The 20,103-nt window shown below is 33.1% G+C and overlaps 1 protein-coding gene across 2 annotated transcripts; it reads left to right on the top strand.

Moving 5' to 3' along the window:
• The first annotated feature begins 14,441 nt into the window (after positions 1 to 14,441).
• On the top strand, positions 14,442 to 17,810 carry LOC132171388 (putative F-box/LRR-repeat protein At5g54820). 2 transcript variants are annotated; one of them, XM_059582693.1, is made up of 5 exons: positions 14,442 to 14,749; positions 15,084 to 15,170; positions 15,333 to 16,309; positions 16,401 to 16,544; positions 17,220 to 17,809. In XM_059582693.1, exons 3-5 carry the CDS (start codon positions 15,347 to 15,349, stop codon positions 17,571 to 17,573), a joined length of 1,461 nt encoding a protein of 486 aa, XP_059438676.1. In that variant the 5' UTR covers positions 14,442 to 14,749; positions 15,084 to 15,170; positions 15,333 to 15,346; the 3' UTR covers positions 17,574 to 17,809. The 2 variants fall into 2 exon arrangements, with proteins under 2 accessions (XP_059438676.1, XP_059438677.1); XM_059582694.1 differs by lacking the exon at positions 16,401 to 16,544 and having other exon boundaries at positions 17,220 to 17,810.
• Positions 17,811 to 20,103: the final 2,293 nt, after the last annotated feature.

Below are 20,103 nucleotides of genomic sequence, written 5' to 3'. Positions count from 1 at the left end.
CCACCAAAGTCTGATCTTTGATCTCCACCTCCCTGCTTTCTTCCTCCGTCAAAGAAAAGTTTCCCCACATCTTTGTTAGATCATCTGCCATAGTTCTCAATGAAGTTCACAGCCACTAGTATCTTGAAATCCTTCCCTCCACAGCCTATGAGAGACTTGAAGAACGTTTACCTTCTCTACTAGAGTTTAGAGCCTAGAGAGAAAAAAATGTGTTTATATATCGACTACAAATACTACAAATTCTAGAATGATTAAAATCATAGGTATCTAACTAGGGCTGGGCAGATTAACCGGTTACCGATTACCGGCCACCTACCGGTTTCGACCGAACCGATATAAACCGTAACCGATATGCCGATATCCTTATCGGTTAAAAAATGTATACCGGAATTCTTACCGGTCCGGTCCGGTTCGGTTAAGGGATGCTTATCGGTTAACCGGTTTAACCGATAAGAACCGATTATCTAAAGTCCCAAAATGGAACCGTTTTAGAGAGGTTATATAAACCTCTCTAACTCTACAATAGTCAAACCCTAAGCCCCACTAAAAGTCTAAAATCATGCCTCTCTGCTCTCTTAGTCTCTCGCCTAAGCTCTCTCACTGTCGCCCTGTCGCCCATCTGCTGCCGCCAGCGCCAACTGCTCAGGTGCGGCCGCCCCCAAGTCCCAACTGCTCTCAGCCTCACACAGTCATAGAGTCTCGTCTCTCTCGAGTCTCGGTCTCGAATCTCTCGATCTATCCCTTCTCTGATCTTTCGCAAGTCGCAGACTCGCAAATCGCAAGTTCGCAACACTGCCAACACGCCAACACTCTTGGCTCTCTCAGATTCTCGATGCTACGATGACACACAGGTAAACAAGCTTTGACCCTCACTCCCTTTTATTTTTTTTTTCTTGAATTTTCTTGAATTCTTTTTTATTTTTTTTTTCTTTTGTTAAATTTGTTGTTTACTTGTTTTCTTATCTTTCCTGGCCGATTATATTTTTTCTCTTGAATTCTTGTTGTTTTCTTATCTGGCCTGGCCGATTAGTTGACTTAGCAGACCTAGTGGTGATTTTAAATCTAGGAACCTAATATATGGGTACCATTTAGTTGATGCATATCATATATAGCCAAAAAAAAATGGAAGAAGATTCCTACTTAAGGACTAAAACAAATTTAGGCGTTTACTTTAACTAGAATATCTACATAAGGATGGGTCAATTTTTTACCTTTATATGGATTTGTGGCACCTCTAAGCTACTATATATTAATATATGTATATATGAAGTTTGTTTTATTTGATTGTGTCGAGTTAAAAAAGACCTTTAATTGACACTATATTCCAGTAGCTTAAAGGAATTAATTGAATAAAGTTTGAGGTTGGGGTTTTAAGTATGCATGAATTATGGGATTTTCAGTCTAGTTGAAGGTTGTTCAAATTGTTTGTTCTATTATGAAATTGAGGTCATAATACCTATGATTGAATGTTTGGTAGAGATAGAATGTTGCAGGTTGTCCAGTTGTAGTTTTAGTTTTAGTCATAGCCCATAGGTCAGACATTGTCACATTAGCTAATTAAAATCAACCATTGCTTTTTTACTTCAGAAGTTTGTATGGCTGCGCCTCGACCTCCAACATCAGCTACTTCTTCTTGTCCCACAGGCATAGATGATGAAGAAACCTTTGACTTTGATGAAGGCTTTGATGAAGAGACCTTTGATGATATTGATGAATCTGATGAGTTGGATACCCAAGGGATTAGATGTGCTAGTTCTAGGAGTTCTAGGGGAGCATCTCATGGTCGTACTCGTGGTCGAAGACCCCTAATCCCTTGCAAAAAAAGATTAAGAACAAAAAGATCTTCAGTATGGGACCATTTTACTAAAGATGTAAATAATTTTGAAGAGGCTCTTATTGCAAGTTGTAACTATTATGGGGTTCAGTATAAATGTCATGGGACAAAAAATGGCACCTCTAGCATGTTGTACCATTTCAGAAAATGCCAAAAGTATAAGAGCTTAAAAGCAAAAACAGATAGCTCTCAGTCTAAGTTCACCTTTATGGCCGGGCAAAGTCATAGTGATGTAGTGTTGGTAATAACCTAATTGTTGGGAAGTATTCTGAAAAACTTATTAGGGAGAAACTTTGTGAAATGATCATTGTTAATGAATTTCCCTTTTCAATTATGGAGAAGATGGGTGTTAAGAAAATGTTTAGGGTTCTTGAGCCTCGTTTTGAGCTTCCTTCTCGCTATACAGTGATGAATGATTGTGTTGAGTTGTTTATGACCAAAAAAGAAATAATCAAAAAGAAGTTGTTGATGGTTGGTCAAAGGGTTTGTTTGACAACTGACAGTTGGACTTCAATTTAGAATATGAATTACATGGTTGTAACGGGACATTTCATTGACTCTACTTGGAAACATCACAAAAGAATATTGACATTTCGCCAAGTGTCGGATCACAAGGCAATAACGATTACTAAGAAAATAGAGCAATGTTTGGTGGAATGGGGGATTACCCGTGTGTTGGCGACAACACTTGACAATGCAAGTGCTAATGATAAAGCAATTAGTGAGTTTAGTAAAAGAAATATGTCTAATGATGATGCTATTTGTTGCCATGAGTTTGTTCATGTGAGGTGTTGTGCCCATGTTCTAAATTTAATTGTGAAGGAGTGTATGAAGGGTGCACATGATTCAATTGAAAGGGTCCAAAATATGGTGAAATATATGAAGGGATCCCCCCAAAGATTAGCCCTCTTTAAGTCGTGTGTAGAAAGGAAGAATCTTGGGTGTCGGTCTTCCTTGACTCTTGATGTTTCCACTAGATGGAACTCTACTTATACCATGTTGGATGTAACGCCCCGATATTTGAACTAGCAAATATCAAACTCGTGACGCTGCAACTTTAGAAAATACAATCTTACAGCGGAGTATGTATATTTTTTTCTTTTTCTATAACCTAGGAGTAACTTACACAACACCATTGAACTGACTGAAATACCTCGAGGTGATATAAAATAGAAACATGGTTTTCATTACAACATATCTACACACTACGTGTACCAAATATATGCCACAGACAGCACCTAAATTACTATTGTAATATTTATTAAGTTCACACACATCATCATACGTAATAAAAGTGATTAACATAAATGAGTCTTGCTCCATAGAGTAAGCATCAATCCTGCAGTAAATGGTCTATCAACCATCAAAACCAGTAAAAGGACCATCGTCCTCACTTTCTATTCCTGCATCAAGATCTATGTAAAGATGACGTTATCATATTTACATAGGCAAACAAGTGAGTAATCTATTTTCCTAGAGATAAAGACTAAAAAGACTAGTTTGAACAAGTAAGATTAAATACTAAAATATAAAATAATGAGTGAGTTGTGAATGCAGCGTAATGACAGATTAGTTTGTGTTTCATGATAATCTTTCTTCAGACCTCTTGTCATGAGCTCTCAGCTCACTTACGTCCGTTATGTCCCTCACACTTTAGAGGTTTACCTGTTTGGTGCTGGCAACTACACCGCCCCAGCTTAGTTATATATTAGGCATGTTGGACGGTTATATACCCCCATCCACTGAGATACCGACAGTTTCTCGCGGCAATCCACCCAGCTTGTTCTTAAGGTGGCTATCTTATCAGCCCATTTTATTAGACACATTATGCAACAGTTGTATTGCAAAATTATATTAATAAGACAAAATAAGAATTCCTATAACAATAAAACAAAGCTAGTACTCATTAAGTATATCCATACTTACTCTCCTTAGTGTAGTATTCTGCTCCACTTCTGCATATAATACATACATACAAACAATACTTAGTTCATTATCCAATAATATCATTGTTTAAAGACCCTCATCTTTTTATATTTATTTATTATCCGTCACTTCATCTTTACTAACTTATTTTATTATATTAATCTAAGATAGCCACTTATAACTAGCTTGATGCCTGAATTCATTTTTGGTGACGAGGCTAATTGCCAGTATCACTAAATACAAATTAGTATTATAAATAATATATATAAAGCATGACTCATATTTCGGAGATGAGACCAATGTCCGTACCTACCAAAGTATGAATCAAAATTTAAATGACAATAAAAGAAATGACTGAATGTAAATACTGAATTCATATTTCGGGGATGAGACCAATGGTTCGTACCGCAAAAAATATGAACTAAAATTTAAATGACAATAAAAGAAATGACTAAATGTAAATACTAAATTCATATTCCCGGGATGACCGCCAAAAATATGAATTAAAATTTAAATGACACTAAAAGAAATCACTAAATGTAAATACTGAATTCATATTCTGGGGATGACCGCCAAAAATATGAATTAAAATTTAAATGACAATAAAAGAAGTGACTGAATGTAAAAGCTATAAAGTAAATAATATATAGATAATATCGTAAGCCCTTAATTGATTTTGTCCACTAACTCATTATTATTAATTCACTTGTATCTATTACTTTATTTTACATTATACGCTTATTGGGTCTTTAAACAGCTAAATGAGAACAAGTGATACAAGCAATAAATTATGATATCTATACAAGAAACACTTACCCAATAATCCTTAGAAGTAAAACTCCACCAAATCTTCTCTAGGTAGCTAGTTTAGAAAAAACATTTGAAAACTACAAAAAAGATCTAGGCTATGTGGTATTTGACTAGAACTAAGAAATAAAATAAAAGGAGGAGCAAACAATTTTACTTGTTCTAAGATTGTAAAAACTCAAGTGAAAGTGACTTTAGCTTTAGGCTCTATTTATAAGAGAATGAATGGTTAGGATTTATTTTTACACATTTGATCTAAGGGTTGAGATGTACTTAACCAAAAGAATGAACCTAGTCCATATTTCATGCTCTATACCAATTAGAATTTTCGTCCAAAATGAGGGCAGTGTATCCCGATCCATTTTTCAATGTCCAAACCTACTCCGATTGACATGAAATTTTGAGAGTAGATAGAGGACTCCAAGACAAACATTTTATATTTTTAGTTCGACTTCATCCGAGTTCGTTTGTGTCTATTTTTGGTCTGTACACATTTTCCGATTTAACTTAGGCTTTAATTATTTGCATTCCCACTTGGCCACTTACCTTATTAAATTATTATAATCATGATATTTACTATAACCCTTATTACTAGAAGCTTTAAGCTTTCAACAAAAGTGGCTAGCCTTGGTATCTTTCTTTAGCAATTTTAATCTCATTTAGACAGTATGAAAATTAAGACACTGCTTTTTAGGCTAAAAACTGAAAAGTTTCAAATTAATTTATGACTTCGCTAAACACCAATATAAATAATTTATTCACTAGATTGGGTTTAATTATAATCATATTAGTGAAACAAAATTTTAGAATTGAAGTGATATACAAAAGATGTCAAAAATCAATGTAATATACCTTTAACATTAAATAATTATTTAATATCATTAATCCACATATCATTGTTCTAATTTATCGATTATTCTTTTAATCTATTTATTTAAATAAGAGTTTTAAAATCAAGGTCGTTACATTCTACTCACCTTATTGGAATTTCGTCCCCGAAATTAAGGCATTCAAATTATCACATAACCTCAATATGAGTGACTCGGATTTTATTGTAACGTCTAATCCTCAGTCATATCTTACACTTAATCCCTAACCTTTTATCGTATAGTAATATTCTAAGAAAAGGGTGTAAGAAAATAATGTTCCTCAATTTTCTATTCATATACTCTATAGCTCCGACGTACTACTTCTTAAGTTTCAATGTTTTCACTTAGGTACTACACTTTTATACAGTACCATGATTTATCTACCAACTCAAAACATCGACCGGAGCATTTAATAATATCACTTCTATCCCTAAGGTATCCTTCAACTTTTGTAGTTTTGAACAATACCCATATAAGCAATCATAAAATACCATCTACCACGTATATATATATATATATATATATATATATCCGGTTAGAATAAATGTGGGTATTTGTCCTGCATTTCTCTCGTTCTAGTTTCTAAGAACCTTCTTCTACGTAGTTATTACGCTAGAGAACTTTAACTAGGGCAATGGTTTTCGTTCTGAGTTTCTATTCCTTTTGATCCAGAATTTGTACCGGTAGTTCCTCATACCTTAAATTTGCTCGAATCTTTGCTAGCTCAGGTGGTAACTCAACTCGGTATGCCACTGGACCTACAATTTCGGTTATCATGAAGGGGCCAACATACCTTGGACTTAACTTTCCCTTTTTACCAAAACGCAGTACGCCTTTCATTGGTGATACTTTCAGGAATACTTGATCACCAACTTCAAAATTCACTAGGCGACGTCCTTTGTCAGCATAACTCTTTTGACGGCTTTGAGCTATTTGCATGCTTTTCCCAAATCAATATGACCTTGTCCTTAGTGTCTTGGATTATCTTCGGTCCCACCAATTGCCTTTCACCAACTTCATTCCAATAAAGTGGCGACTTGCATTTGCGTCCATAGAGTACTTCGTATGGTGCCATACCAATAGTTGCCTGGAAACTTTTGTTATAAGCAAACTCGGCAAAAGGTAAATATTGGATCCACTTAGTACTTTCCTTGACGAATCCAACTACCCTGCACTCTATTTTGGATAGACCAATTCTAATCCTACACTTGAGTATTCATCAAGCTCACAATTTGTGCTATGTGCAATTTTATCATATCATTAATTATAGGTAATACTATATTCATTTTTCTTACCTCAATTAATCACCATCTAATACTTCATAGCATTTTCTCAATCTCTTTATGATGAGCTAAGCATCATTATTTCCCTTTATGGAAATGATGCATCATGACTTAATCACCCTTTTGTCATAAATTAAGTATATATTCCCAAAATTTCGCTTTATCCTTTTATTATTGAAACTCATTTTCCAAGGAGGAAACGTTATTCACAACCTAAAGACTCAACTTCTGTAATCATTCCTAATGATACCTTCGGTATATTATGGAAATCCTATCTCAAAATATTTTTCAGAAAAATTTATCCTTTAAACAGCTTCAATGGCATACCTTTGAAGTGTTCATATTATTATGAAAGACAACCTTCATACCTTTATAAAAATTATCTATTCCTTTTTAAATCGCATTCACTATTTTTTTCTTATCAAGTCCTAACAACATCAATTTCAAACAATTATTCGATCGCTAGTTCATACCTCAAATGTCGTAGCCTTGTTCTCGAGCTCACTACGTTTCTTCAATTTTATTTAATCAGCCTTGTCAAAGTGGCTATAAGACAATAATATTTTTTAAACATCTCTATCTCTTAATATTCATGATCATGTATCACTAATATGATTATCATTTTCCTCAAAATATAGCTAGATATCAATCCTTATATGGTACCATGATTAGTTCTTTGCTTAGGTACAACTGCTATAATTCTTCAAAGATAACAAAACAATCATATACTTATTTTAATTCTACATTGACTATGCTTATACTCATCCCTCAATGATGATAGTAATTCATTTATCCTTTCTCGTCCTGTTGTTTGTACCGACCAATCTTGCCCTAATGGTCGTGTACTTATATGACAAATCTTAGTGTATAATGCAGAAACGAATGAATGTGTAGCTCTAGAATCAAAGAGAGTACACGCAAGAGTACCAAATAGAGAAATGGTACCTGTCATTATATCATTGTTTGCTTCATCATTCTCATCGTCATCTATGGGGGTCAACGTATATACTCTTGCTTGAGCATGCCTTCTTTGTTGAAAGTCATTCCTTTGTGCTCCAGCTTCCCCCGTGGTATTCATTGGGCAATCCTTCTTAAAATGCCCCTTTTGACCACATCGAAAACAGCTGGTACTTTCACTCCTGCAATCTCCAAAATGCATTCTTCCACATTTGGGACAAGCAACCTTCTGACTTCTTACTGGAGGAGAAACATTCTGGTGATCCGCTGGTTCGGAGCCAGTCCCTACGACAAATCGTTTAGAGGGATAGGATGCTTGAGGCATTGACCGTTTCCTATGTTCACCCTTTCAACAAGGGATGCTATGTTTACTAATCGAGCATAGTTTTTGATCTCATGGCAGACAACTCTTTCCTTGATGCGAAAGTTAAGGCCATTTTCAAAACGTTCTGTCTTTGATACTTTGTCAGGACTAAGAGTAATACCAAACTTGGCTAACTCAGTGAATTTAATTGAGTATTGTTCCACTGACATAGTACCCTGCACCAAGTTCTAAAATTCAATAGCTCTTAACTGCTTTTGAGACCTTGGGAAATATTGCCTGTTGAATTCCTCAACAAACCTTTCCCACGTGATAACAACACCAGGTCCTATCAGCTCTTCCTGGGACTTCCACCATTTAAGGGCTTCACCAGTTAGCCTTAATACGATGTATGTCAACTTTTCCTCGTTTGTACACTTGAGTGTGTCGTCCAGCAATTGGATATCAGAAATCCAAGCTTTAGCTACTGTATGTCCTTGAGTCCCATTGAAAGTAGGAAACTGCTGATCAATAAAGTCACGCATCGAGCAACCGATACGCTCGACTGGTGCAACAGGTTGAGACATCCGTGAAATTGCTTCTGTGAATTGCCTAGTAATATCTCCCATAAAGTGGGCTAATGTTGGGTGTACACCATCATCGAATGCAGGAGGTGGAGGTGGTATTTCATCGTTTTCATTATAGGAGTGAGGTGCTTCGCCTTCTTCAACGATAGGGAGATCATGTCTTCATACCATAATTCTGTACAAATTAATTAACGACTTATCTATATCAAAGCAAACAACAAAATCACTCAAACATGTAAATAACATAGTTGGGCTTCTATCGCTAATACTTTATTCTCAAACAAAAGTTTTTAATAAAAAGTTATAAGTATTTTATTTAGTGAAGCTCTTGTGTTGTATACCCTAGTTCTAGTGTGATACTAACTTTCCCATAGAGCAAACCACTCTGATACCATAATGTAACGTCCCGATATTTGAACTAGCAAATATCGAAGTCGTGACGCTGCAACTTTAGAAAATACAATCTTACAGCGGAGTATGTATATTTTTTTTTCTTTTTCTATACCTAGGAGTAACTTACACAACACCATTGAGCTGACTGAAATACCTCGAGGTGATATAAAATAGAAACATGGTTTTCATTACAACATATGTACACACTAGGTGTACCAAATATATGCCACAGACGGCACCTAAATTACTATTGTAATATTTATTAAGTTCACACACATCATCATACGTAATAAAAACGATTAACATAAATGAGTCTTACTCCATAGAGTAAGCATCAATCCTGCAGTAAATGGTCTATCAACCATCAAAACCAGTAAAAGGACCATCGTCCTCACTTTCTATTCCTGCATCAAAATCTATGTAAAGATGACATTATCATATTTACATAGGCAAACAAGTGAGTAATCTATTTTCCTATAGATAAAGACTAAAAAGACTAGTTTGAACAAGTAAGATTAAATACTAAAATATAAAATAATGAATGAGTTGTGAATGCAGCGTAATGACAGATTAGTTTGTGTTTTATGATAATCTTTCTTCAGACCTCTTGTCATGAGCTCTCAGCCCACTTACGTCTGTTATGTCCCTCACACTTTAGAGGTTTACCTATTTGGTGCTGGCAACTACACCGCCCCAGCTTAGTTATATATTAGGTCTGTTGGATGGTTATATGTCCCCATCCACTGAGATACTGACAGTTCCTCGCGGCAATCCACCCAGCTTGTTCTTAAGGTGGCTATCTTATCAGTCCATTTTATTAGACACATTATGCAACAGTTGTATTGCAAAATTATATTAATAAGACAAAATAAGAATTCCTATAACAATAAAACAAAGCTAGTACTCAGTAAGTATATCCATACTTACACTCCTTAGTGTAGTATTCTGCTCCACTTCTGCATATAAATACATACATACAAACAATACTTAATTCATTCTCCAATAATATCATTGTTTAAAGACTCTCATCTTTTTATATTTATTTATTATCAGTCACTTCATCTTTACTTACTCATTTTATTATATTAATCTAAGATAGTCACTTATAACTAACTTTATGCCTGAATTCATTTTTGGTGACAAGACTAATGGCCAGTATCATTAAATACAAACTAGTATTATAAATAATATATATAAAGCATGACTCATATTTCGGAAATGAGACCAATGGTCCGTACCTACCAAAGTATGAATCAAAATTTAAATGACAATAAAAGAAATGACTGAATCTAAATACTGAATTCATATTCCGGGGATAACCGCCAAAAATATGAATTAAAATTTAAATGACAATAAAAGAAATGACTGAATGTAAATACTAAATTCATATTCTGGGGAAGACCGCCAAAAATATGAATTAAAATTTAAATGACAATAAAAGAAATGACTGAATGTAAATACTGAATTCATATTCTGGGGATGACCGCCAAAAATATGAATTAAAATTTAAATGACATAAAAGAAATAACTGAATGTAAATAATGCATATTTCGGGGATGAGATCAAATGGTCCTTACCGCAAGAAATATGAACAGAAATTTAAATGACATAAAAGAAATGACTGAATGTAAATACTGTAAAGTAAATAATATATAGATAATATTATAAGTCCTTAATTGATTTTGTCCACTAACTCATTATTATTAAGTCACTTGTATCTATTACTTTATTTTACATTATACGCTTGTTGGGTCTTTAAACAATTAAATGAGAACAAGTGATAAAAGCAATAAATCATGATATTTATACAAGAAACACTTACCCAAAAATCCTTAGAAGTAAAACTCCACCAAATCTTCTCTAGGTAGCTAGTTTAGAAAAAACACTTGAACACTACAAGAAATATCTAGGCTATATGGTATTTGACTAGAACTAAGAAATAAAATGAAAGGAGGAGCAAACAATTTTACTTGTTCTAAGATTGTAAAAACTCAAGTGAAAGTGACTTTAGCTTTAGGCTCTATTTATAAGAGAATGAATGGTTAGGATTTATTTTTACACATTTGATCTAAGGGTTGAGATGTATTTAACCAAAAGAATGAACCTAGTCTATATTTCATGCTCTATACCAATTAGAATTTTCGTCCAAAATGAGGGCAGTGTATCCCGATCCATTTTTCAATGTCCAAACCTACTCTGATTGACATGAAATTTTGAGAGTAGATAGAGGACTCCAAGACAAACATTTTATATTTTTGGTTTGACTTCACCCGAGTTCGTTTGTGTCTATTTTTGGCCTGTACAAATTTTCAGATTCAACTTAGGCTTTAATTATTTGCATTCCCATCCCACTTGGCCACTTGCCTTATTAAATTATTATAATCATGATATTTACTATAACCCTTATTACTAGAAGCTTTAAGCTTTCAACAAAGGTGGCTAGCCTTGATATCTTTCTTTAGCAGTTTTAATCTCATTTAAACAGTATGAAAATTAAGACACTACTTTTTAGGCTAAAAACTAAAAAGCTTAAAATTAATTTCTGACTTCACTAAACACCAATATAAATAATTTATTCACTAGATTGGGTTTAATTATAAACATATTAGTGAAGCTAAATTTTAGAATTGAAGTGATATATAAAAGATGTCAAAAATCAATGTAATATACCTTTAACATTAAATAGTTATTTAATATCATTAATCCACATATCATTGTTCTAATTTATCGATTATTCTTTTAATCTATTTATTTAAATAAGAGTTTTAAAATCTAGGTCGTTAAATTGGAGGCGGCACAAAAGTATGAAAGGGCATTTAATCTTATGTTAGATGAAGATTCAAATTTTGTGCATTATTTGAATGATGATAGTGGAGGGAGGGATGTACTGGGGGCTCCAAATGAAGATGATTGGAATAAGGTTCGACACATTGTTAAATTCTTGTGTGTGTTTTATGACTAAACAATTTAGATGTCGGGTTCCTTGTACTCAACTTCTAACTTGGTTTTTGGTATTCTTCAAAATGTTTATCATTGTTTGGATGAGTATTGTGAAAGTAATGATTATTCATTGAGTAACATGGCAATGCAAATGAAAGAGAAATATGATAAGTATTGGGGAAATTTTTTCGCTATTAACCCTTTGTTGTTTATTGCTTTGGTGCTTGATCCACATTACAAGATATCCGTCTTAGAATTTTGGTTCCAGACGAATGTGGGTCTAGAAAAAGCAAAAGAAATTGTTGACAAATTAAAGGATGTCTTGGCCCGGTTATATGAGCAATATGCTAAGAATGAAAGTGGGGCTAGGTTTGGAAATGAAGAGCGTGGTTGCACAAGTTCTGAAGGTGTGGGTGTGGGTACTAATAAGAAAGATGCTTTAACTATTTACCATTTATTTCGGGCGTCCAAAAATGTGATGATGTGTCGGACAGAGATAGAGCAATATTATACGGAAGAGGTGGAGACACCTAGTGACAACTTTGATATTTTAATATGGTGGAGGGTAAATAAGGTAAAGTTTCCGGTTCTCGCCGAGGTAGCACGGGATGTCCTAGCAATTCCACTTACTTCTGTTGCTTCTACGTCGGCGTTTAGCACCGAAGGTCGCATCATAGATCCTTTTCGGAGTTCTTTGACTCCGAAAACAGTGGAAGCCCTTATTTGTTGTCAAAATTGATTGAGATCTTCTCCCAATTTTCAGTATGTTGAGTCACTTTTGCTTGATATTGAAGATGAAGAAAGCTACAACCTTGAGTCGGGTAATATTTGTTAATTTCAAATTTATTCATTATTCTAATTATTTGATTAAATTATTTTTACTAATCCTTTAAAAATTTCACTGTGGTAGAAATTATGTCTAATTCCCTCACATTTGACGCGAATTAAGGCTTAATGGATGAACTTTCCGGGGTAATGTTTTGTTTAAAATATTTGGTAAGTTTTTTGCATCTTATTTTTTTCTTATTTGATATTTATTTTTTACTCTTTAATGTTAATTACTAATAACGATTCACTTTATTTATGCTTTGATTTGTTGGATTATTGAAGGAAGTAGATTTAAGGAATTGAAGATAATCCATGTTTGAGGTGGCTCAAGGAAATTATTGTGTAACCGTGTTGATGTTGATGTTTATTCATATTGATCACTATCTTTATGTTTTCTCGCTTTTATATTTGTGTAATGGTGTTGCCCATGACTTATTTTCCTTTTGCTAGTGACTTTAATTAGTTAATACTTTGTTTATTATTCATCAATGAATTTTATTTTAATTTGGGTTTGGGTAGGTTTGATTTTTTTTTTTTAAGTGATGGCATTTTATGGGATTTCTTTGCCTTTGGTGAAAGAATTTTTCATTAACTAGTTTTGCTAGTCTAATTAGCATTCATTATGTTAATTAGTCCATTTGCTTTGGAAAAATGTATTTGATAATATATATATATAAAAAAAAAAGTTGAAGTGGATCAATATAAAAAAGTTTCAATTTTTAGCCCCAAAAAACAAATATTTGGGTCCCAACAAAAAGTATTTGGGCCCTAAAACAACTCATTTTTAATAAGTTATTTTAGCCCAATAAAAAGTATTTGGGCTCTTAAAAGTTAAAAAAAACTCATTTTTGGTCCAACAAAATAAATCAATATAAAGCTCTCGGTTAAATCGGTTAACCGGTTTAACCGAACCGTTTAACCATGTACCGTTTTAATTGAAATTATCGATTAAAATTCTTATTGGTTCGGTATCGGTTAATAAACCGTTTAACCGAAAATTATCAGTTAATAACTGATAAGGTCCAAAACCGGACCATTTTGACCCATACCCAGGCCTATATCTAACACTGGTTTGTTTTATTAATTTTTTAATTTTTTTTTTCCTTGTAAGTAGTAAAGTGAGGTTCTCCACTTCAAAAAAAAATTAAAAAACATATAATTTTATTTAAAAAAAAAAAAAACAATTATGTTTCTAATAAAATGACATACATAATTTTAAAAAGGGTAAAGTCCGCTTAATCTCCTCAAACTATCATCTTAATGACAATTTACCCCCCAAACTATTAATTACGACAATTTACCTCACAAATTACCAAAATAATGATAATGTACGCCTAATGCTAGCAAAATGACAAAATTATCCTTATAAAATTTTCAATAAAATAAAATTACCCTTAAAAATTTGAAAAAATATTAAATTTTTGTATTTTTGTTTTTATTTTAATAAGGGTAATTTTTTTTTTATTTTGTTGAAATTGGGAGTACATTATTATTGTTTTGGTAATTTATAAAATAAATTATCACAATTAATAATTTTGAGGTAATTTGAGGGATTAAGTGAAATTTAGCTTTTTAAAAAAACATATAATTTTGTTTTTGTACGTACATGTCTTATTCCATCTCAAACTCGGATTTGGAAGAATGGCCTTTTTGAAGAAAAAAAAAAAAAAAAAAAAACCACTATATATATTTAACTTTCGGTGACGCTCTCCGCGGGCCACGGCCACCGTCTCAGTCACTCTCTCTTTACAGTTTTGCTCTCTCTCTCGCCAGATCGTCGAGGTTAATCTGTTGTCTTTTTGTTCTTTACTGGCTCTCTCTGCAACTTTGTGAGGATCTGGTGGGTGAAGTACCCATCTTTTTAATCAACAAAGAAATCGGAAAGATTCAAAGTTTTTGTGGGCTCAAAGTTTGTAGCCAGAGAGGAGGAGTTGATGATCATGAAGAAGAAACTGGAGGAAATACGGCCCGAGGGCTCCGTTAATTACATCCCCAAGTATTGTTTTGGATTTTCCGTGCCAGAGGTATCTATTGCTGATGTATTCCCATTGTGGCTGTTTTTTGTATCTTATATAGACAGATATTGATAATTTGAAACATGGGAAATTTGAATTCCAAGTCGCCATAGCTTTATAATTATAAAGTATGCAAATTTACTAAAATTTATGGAACAAATTCATGAAAGGTGAGACCTTTCAGCATAATCAATTCTTGTCGCCTACTGAAGTTTTTGACTCTGCTTACTGATTATCGTTGTTGTTATACTTGTTGGTCTCATTATGATTTTATTTTTGGTTTCTTAGAGCCTAATTGCTTCATCTTATAGCAATGTCTCATCTTATAGCTCTTTATTATCAGATTGACAAGATAATGTTGGACCGGTTGCCGAAACACCAAATTTCCAGACTCAAGTGGCCACAATTTCAGTCCAAGACGTTGCTTGGTGTAAGTTTAAGTTTTAGATATATTTCTATGTAATTCACATTGTATTAAATAAACGCCCTGAATTGTTCTTTTAGCTTTATTTACAACAAATGCCTACTGTTACTTTGGAATCTTGGTATGCACAAGAGTTAATTTTGTTTATGTTATTTTGTGTGCACATAGATTGACAGTGCCCAATGGCCGATCTGACTGGTAGATTGCCGGAGGACATTCTTTCTTCTATAATATCATTAATATCAGTGAGGGAAGCTGCCACTACTAGCATCCTTTCAAAAAGATGGAGATACCTTTGGACGACCTCTTCTAACCTTGACCTAGATCCCAAAAACATGCTTGGACTTTTTTTATGCTTGGACCATTTCAAAAGCCAGCATACTGAGTGGAAACAGAAGCAAAAGGGAAGATTTGTTAGATGGGCCAACCATATTCTGGAACTCTATGCCGGCAAAAAGATAGATTCCTTTAGGGTTGAGTATCCGTTGGGTAGTGGTCATGGTTGCGACGTTGATCGATGGATTCAGTTTGCAATTGGTATGCAAGTTCAAAGTCTTTCTATCAACCTGTTAGAACATTATTTGTCAGACTTGTCTCGTGAGCTCTATAAATTTCCATATTGGCTATTTGATCAAGCAGGGAGACAGTCAAAGATAAAACATTTGTCTTTGAAGTTCTGCAGCCTGAGTATTCCAGCAAATTTCAATGGCTTGAACTCCCTTTCATCCCTCTCGTTGACAAGGACAAGTTTAAGTCAAGAGAATGTGGATAACATTTTGAATGGTTGCCCATCTTTAGAATGGTTTAGTATGAGCGAATGCCGTTGTCCATTTCATTTGAAATTATCTAGTGGATGTCGGTTTCTCAGGCTGAGACACTTGAGGATATTTCGTTGCGATCCTTTAGAAAAAGTTGAAATTCATGATGCCTTAAGTATTGCATCAATTGAGTACGAGGCAATAATGTTTGGGCAGGTCTTGTTAAAGAACAGTGCACAACCTGTTAGAATATGTATGACTTTGGATCGTGGTGATCGTCGAAATTTGCAATACAATCCTAGAAGTCAAATTACATATATCATTGGCACAGTTGCGAAAGAGTATCCTCTACTTGAGACTTTATTTGTGATCACTCCAATGGTCCAGGTATTGCCACTAACAAAAATTTTTAGTTGAACTTTTTGTCATCATTGAATATTACGTCTCTAGTTAATAATTTCTTTCCATTGTTTTTCAGATTGATATAATACCTAAGCACTTAACTGCATTTACTAAACTCAAGCGGTTGAAGTTATTAGGTGTAAGATTTAGAAAAATCCTGCTGGAACTGACCTCTGTTTTTTTGGAGGCGGCTCCGTCATTGGTTGAACTTGAGATGGATGTAAGTTATCTTATATCACAAGTACATTTTTATTTGGTTGTTGAGCTGCACATGCCTTTTTGTTCCTTGGAACTTTGTACAAGAGGAATTTATTTATTTATTGCTTTTGATACCTTTTTAAACTAAGTTTTGTATGGTTGTTTTACCTTTTTTTAAGCCATAGCTCAATTTTATGTTTTCAAACAAAATATCATTTGGAGGAGTATTCATCAAAAATATTTTGGAGTCGTCTCACGACTTGGACAAATATTGGTGTGTTGTAATTGGATCTATGGAAGTATTTGTTCTTAAGGTAACAAGGTGGATAATTAGTTTTGCAATTTATTTCACTTTTCTTCACACCATTGTTTGAAAGATTTGCTTTTAAACGCAGATTTCACCTATTGTTTTTAAGACATCAAGAAGGATTTGTTGCAAAGATATTTGTAGGGTATAATTTTCAATGCACTATGTATTCACTTTCTTGGAAGGATTCGTGATTGGAGAGTAGAAATGATTGTTAGTGATTTCATTACCGACTTACTAAATTTAGGCTGAAAACTAACTAAAAAAAACAAAAAACAAAAAACTTGGTTTACTACTTGCATTGAGTTAATATCACCTATTGTTTAGTATTACATTATCAAGGATTTGTAGTGAAAGCTTATTTATGTTTTGCTTCTTTCTTGTTTTTAGCTCCTCCTTCCCTGCACTGGTGCAGCGAAAATAGAGCACCGAAAGATAGTCAATGGAGCAGATTACACAGAGCACAAAAAGATACCACTTAAAGAATATTGTCAACATCAGCGTCTCAAGGAAGTGAAGCTAAGTGGATTTCGTGGTTATACATCTGAATTTGACCTTGCCGTACTTTTGCTAAAAAATGCTCTTCTTCTTGAGAAGATGAGAATTGTTCGAGAAACAATACTTTATACAGGCGACAGTGAATGTTGGGTTATGAAGTTAGACACAGATCGAATCAAACAAGAGCAAATTCTCAAAATTTTGGGTCCGGAGGTGCCATCTACTGTTAATTTAGTACTTGAGTGATCTTTCCTGTTTCTTTGATGCCGGATGAAAAATAAAGAATTTGGTCTTTTAATTTTATTTGTAATTCAATAATAGGTTTGACCCGAAGTTTTAAGTTATTATGTAATTCTATAATGGGCTTAGCCCAAATCTGTCAACCCTAATTTTATTTGTTTGTCTATTTAAATGTTTTTTGTAACAATTTTTAAATGAATGGCGAATTATAATCTTTGTGTGAGAAATTTTTGTAAGAGATAAGATTTCTCTGTTAAAGGTGTGACCTCTTTTGTCTTTGACTTTGAGACTTTGCCAAACTCTACCGTTGGCTGATGAGACTTTGTCCAACATGAAATTCATCTGTATTTTATTTTTTTATTTATAATACAGTTGCAAGAACTTGTTGCATATTTGTCTGGCCCAAAAAAATTATATTTCCAAGGGTAAATTTGGTATGCTAAATTACTATTTGAAAAAAAAAAAAAAGAAGAAAAAAAAGGAAGGAATAGCTTCTACTAAAAAATACTCAACTACAGCTGAGGCTTATGGTTGTTTCATTTCATATGGAAGGTAAGGCCTAATGGTGCATTTGGGATTACGATTTCGTAAGAATAATCTGCGTTTTTAAAAGATATTGCAAGACATGATGCGTTTGGCATTGCGATTTAAAAATGACTTAATTTAAAATAGGAAAAAAATTTGCAATTTCTATAAGCACATTAGAGGTGCTTATTTGAAAAGGCGCGAATTTAAACCAAAATCACGATTTCAAATAACAAATATTTGATAAAAAAATTACTTTTTAACATGTTTTACCAAACGCAATCGCAATTTTAAAAACGCAATTTTTAAAATTGCACTTATTAAAACCGCAATCTCAAACGGAACCTAAACCTCCTTCCTTCATAGGTACACAAACAGCCTCCCAAGTCACTTTTACTCTAGCAGCTGATGAATCGTTTGAAGACATCAAAAAATCTATTCAATTTCTGCTCTACTGATCTAATAACCTTTTTAATTAGGAAGGAAGAATAAAAATCTTAGATTCATAGACTTGAATACTATACAATACAGAGGAGAGTAGATGCTGCAGCCTTTTCTGAAAAGGACAACTTTTTGTAGAACCAAAATTTAATTTTAATTAGCTGTGATTTTTTTCTATTAATGGATTAAACTCATGAGTTATAAGCTTTCTTGATATCAAAAAAGCTCCTAAATATCTTATTAAAACTTTCCTTCCTTAAATTGAAAACACTAAATTAGTTGAGTTATAACTTGCCTCTTGACCAACTGAGTTACCCCTAAGCAGTATAAGGTACTTTTCTTTTGCATTCGATCCTCCCTTGTAGCCCCCTTTTTCCTCTTCAATTAGAAAAAAAAAATAAAAAAAAATAAAAAAAAAATTTGAAAAAGAAAAGATTATTGACTTTGACTTGCTTTTATTTTGAAGAGATTATTAAAAAAAAAAAAAAAAAAAAGTGAAAAACGTGGACAGGCACTAGAAGGATATAATCATAGTTGTGGAAGGGCAACAGATGGATGTAATCATTGTTAGCATAAAAAGAAACTATAATACACTATATTATGGGAGTCATTTTCATACATGCTTTTAGCTTAGGAGACAATGGACAAGAAGCCATGGGAATTTAATTATCAATTTATCATTTTGTTTAACAATTGTCCACTATTTTCACAAAAAAAAAAAAAAAAATTATCGCTTTCAAATAATTAGAATAATAAAAAATAAATCTTGATTTATCAACTTAAGGGTTAATTACATTTACCCTTCTTTCCTATATTTTAATTTTTGTAATGTCTTTTCTGATTTATTATTGGGGTTGCAATGTTTCCCCTTCGCAATTTAGAGTGACAAAAATATTTTCTATAAGATTAAAAAAATGACTTATCTTTTTTTTAAAAAAAAAAAATTATCTCGTGAAAATATTTTTATTATTTTGAGTCATGGAAGAGGAACATTGTAATTACAATAATAAATTGGGAAGATATTAGAAAAAATAAAATATTGAGAGAACATCATAAAAAGAATGATCGTTAGAAGATCAGGCAAACATAGTTTCCTAAACTTAATTTTGTTGGGAACATGTATGTGACAGTAATGCTAGAAGTTACTCTTGTGTTCCTCCAAGAATGATGTGGCTCTTAAAATTACCATTGAGTTTATGATTAATTACTATTGAATTTTAATCAAATAATGATTTTAAAAGCTACATCGTTTTTTAAGGGATACAAGAGAGACTTATAAAATTACTCAACTTAATAACATGAGACACACCCGAAGAATTCAAAGAAAGATCTTCAAGAAAGCATAGGATCAGATTAGACAAAACAATAAATTTGCAAGGTATGAACACATAACTCAAAGTCTCTAGGGTTTTTTAGACTTCAAATTTTTTTCTTCTCATTTGTTTTGGGTGTCCTGTTTTCCTTCCATGCTCTTCATCAATCAAATCATTATTATCTTCCTATCCTATAAACATGCATGTTGTTCCCCTCCATGTGTTTGGGCATACTTCCATCACTTTAATGCCCTCTA

This window comes from Corylus avellana, chromosome ca2, assembly GCF_901000735.1.
Source record: "Corylus avellana chromosome ca2, CavTom2PMs-1.0".
NCBI classification, from domain to species: domain Eukaryota; kingdom Viridiplantae; phylum Streptophyta; class Magnoliopsida; order Fagales; family Betulaceae; genus Corylus; species Corylus avellana.
The sequence above is the reverse complement of the archived record's forward strand: the minus strand, read 5'-3'. Positions and strand labels throughout refer to the sequence as shown.

Excerpts from the sequence above, each read along its gene's own strand:
- LOC132171388 (XM_059582693.1), top strand. The coding sequence starts at position 15,347 with ATGGCCGATCTGACTGGTAGATTGCCGGAGGACATTCTTTCTTCTATA. Across the intron at positions 16,310-16,400 it reads TGATCACTCCAATGGTCCAG|ATTGATATAATACCTAAGCA; the intron begins GTATTGCCACTA and ends ATTGTTTTTCAG. Across the intron at positions 16,545-17,219 it reads TGGTTGAACTTGAGATGGAT|CTCCTCCTTCCCTGCACTGG; the intron begins GTAAGTTATCTT and ends TCTTGTTTTTAG.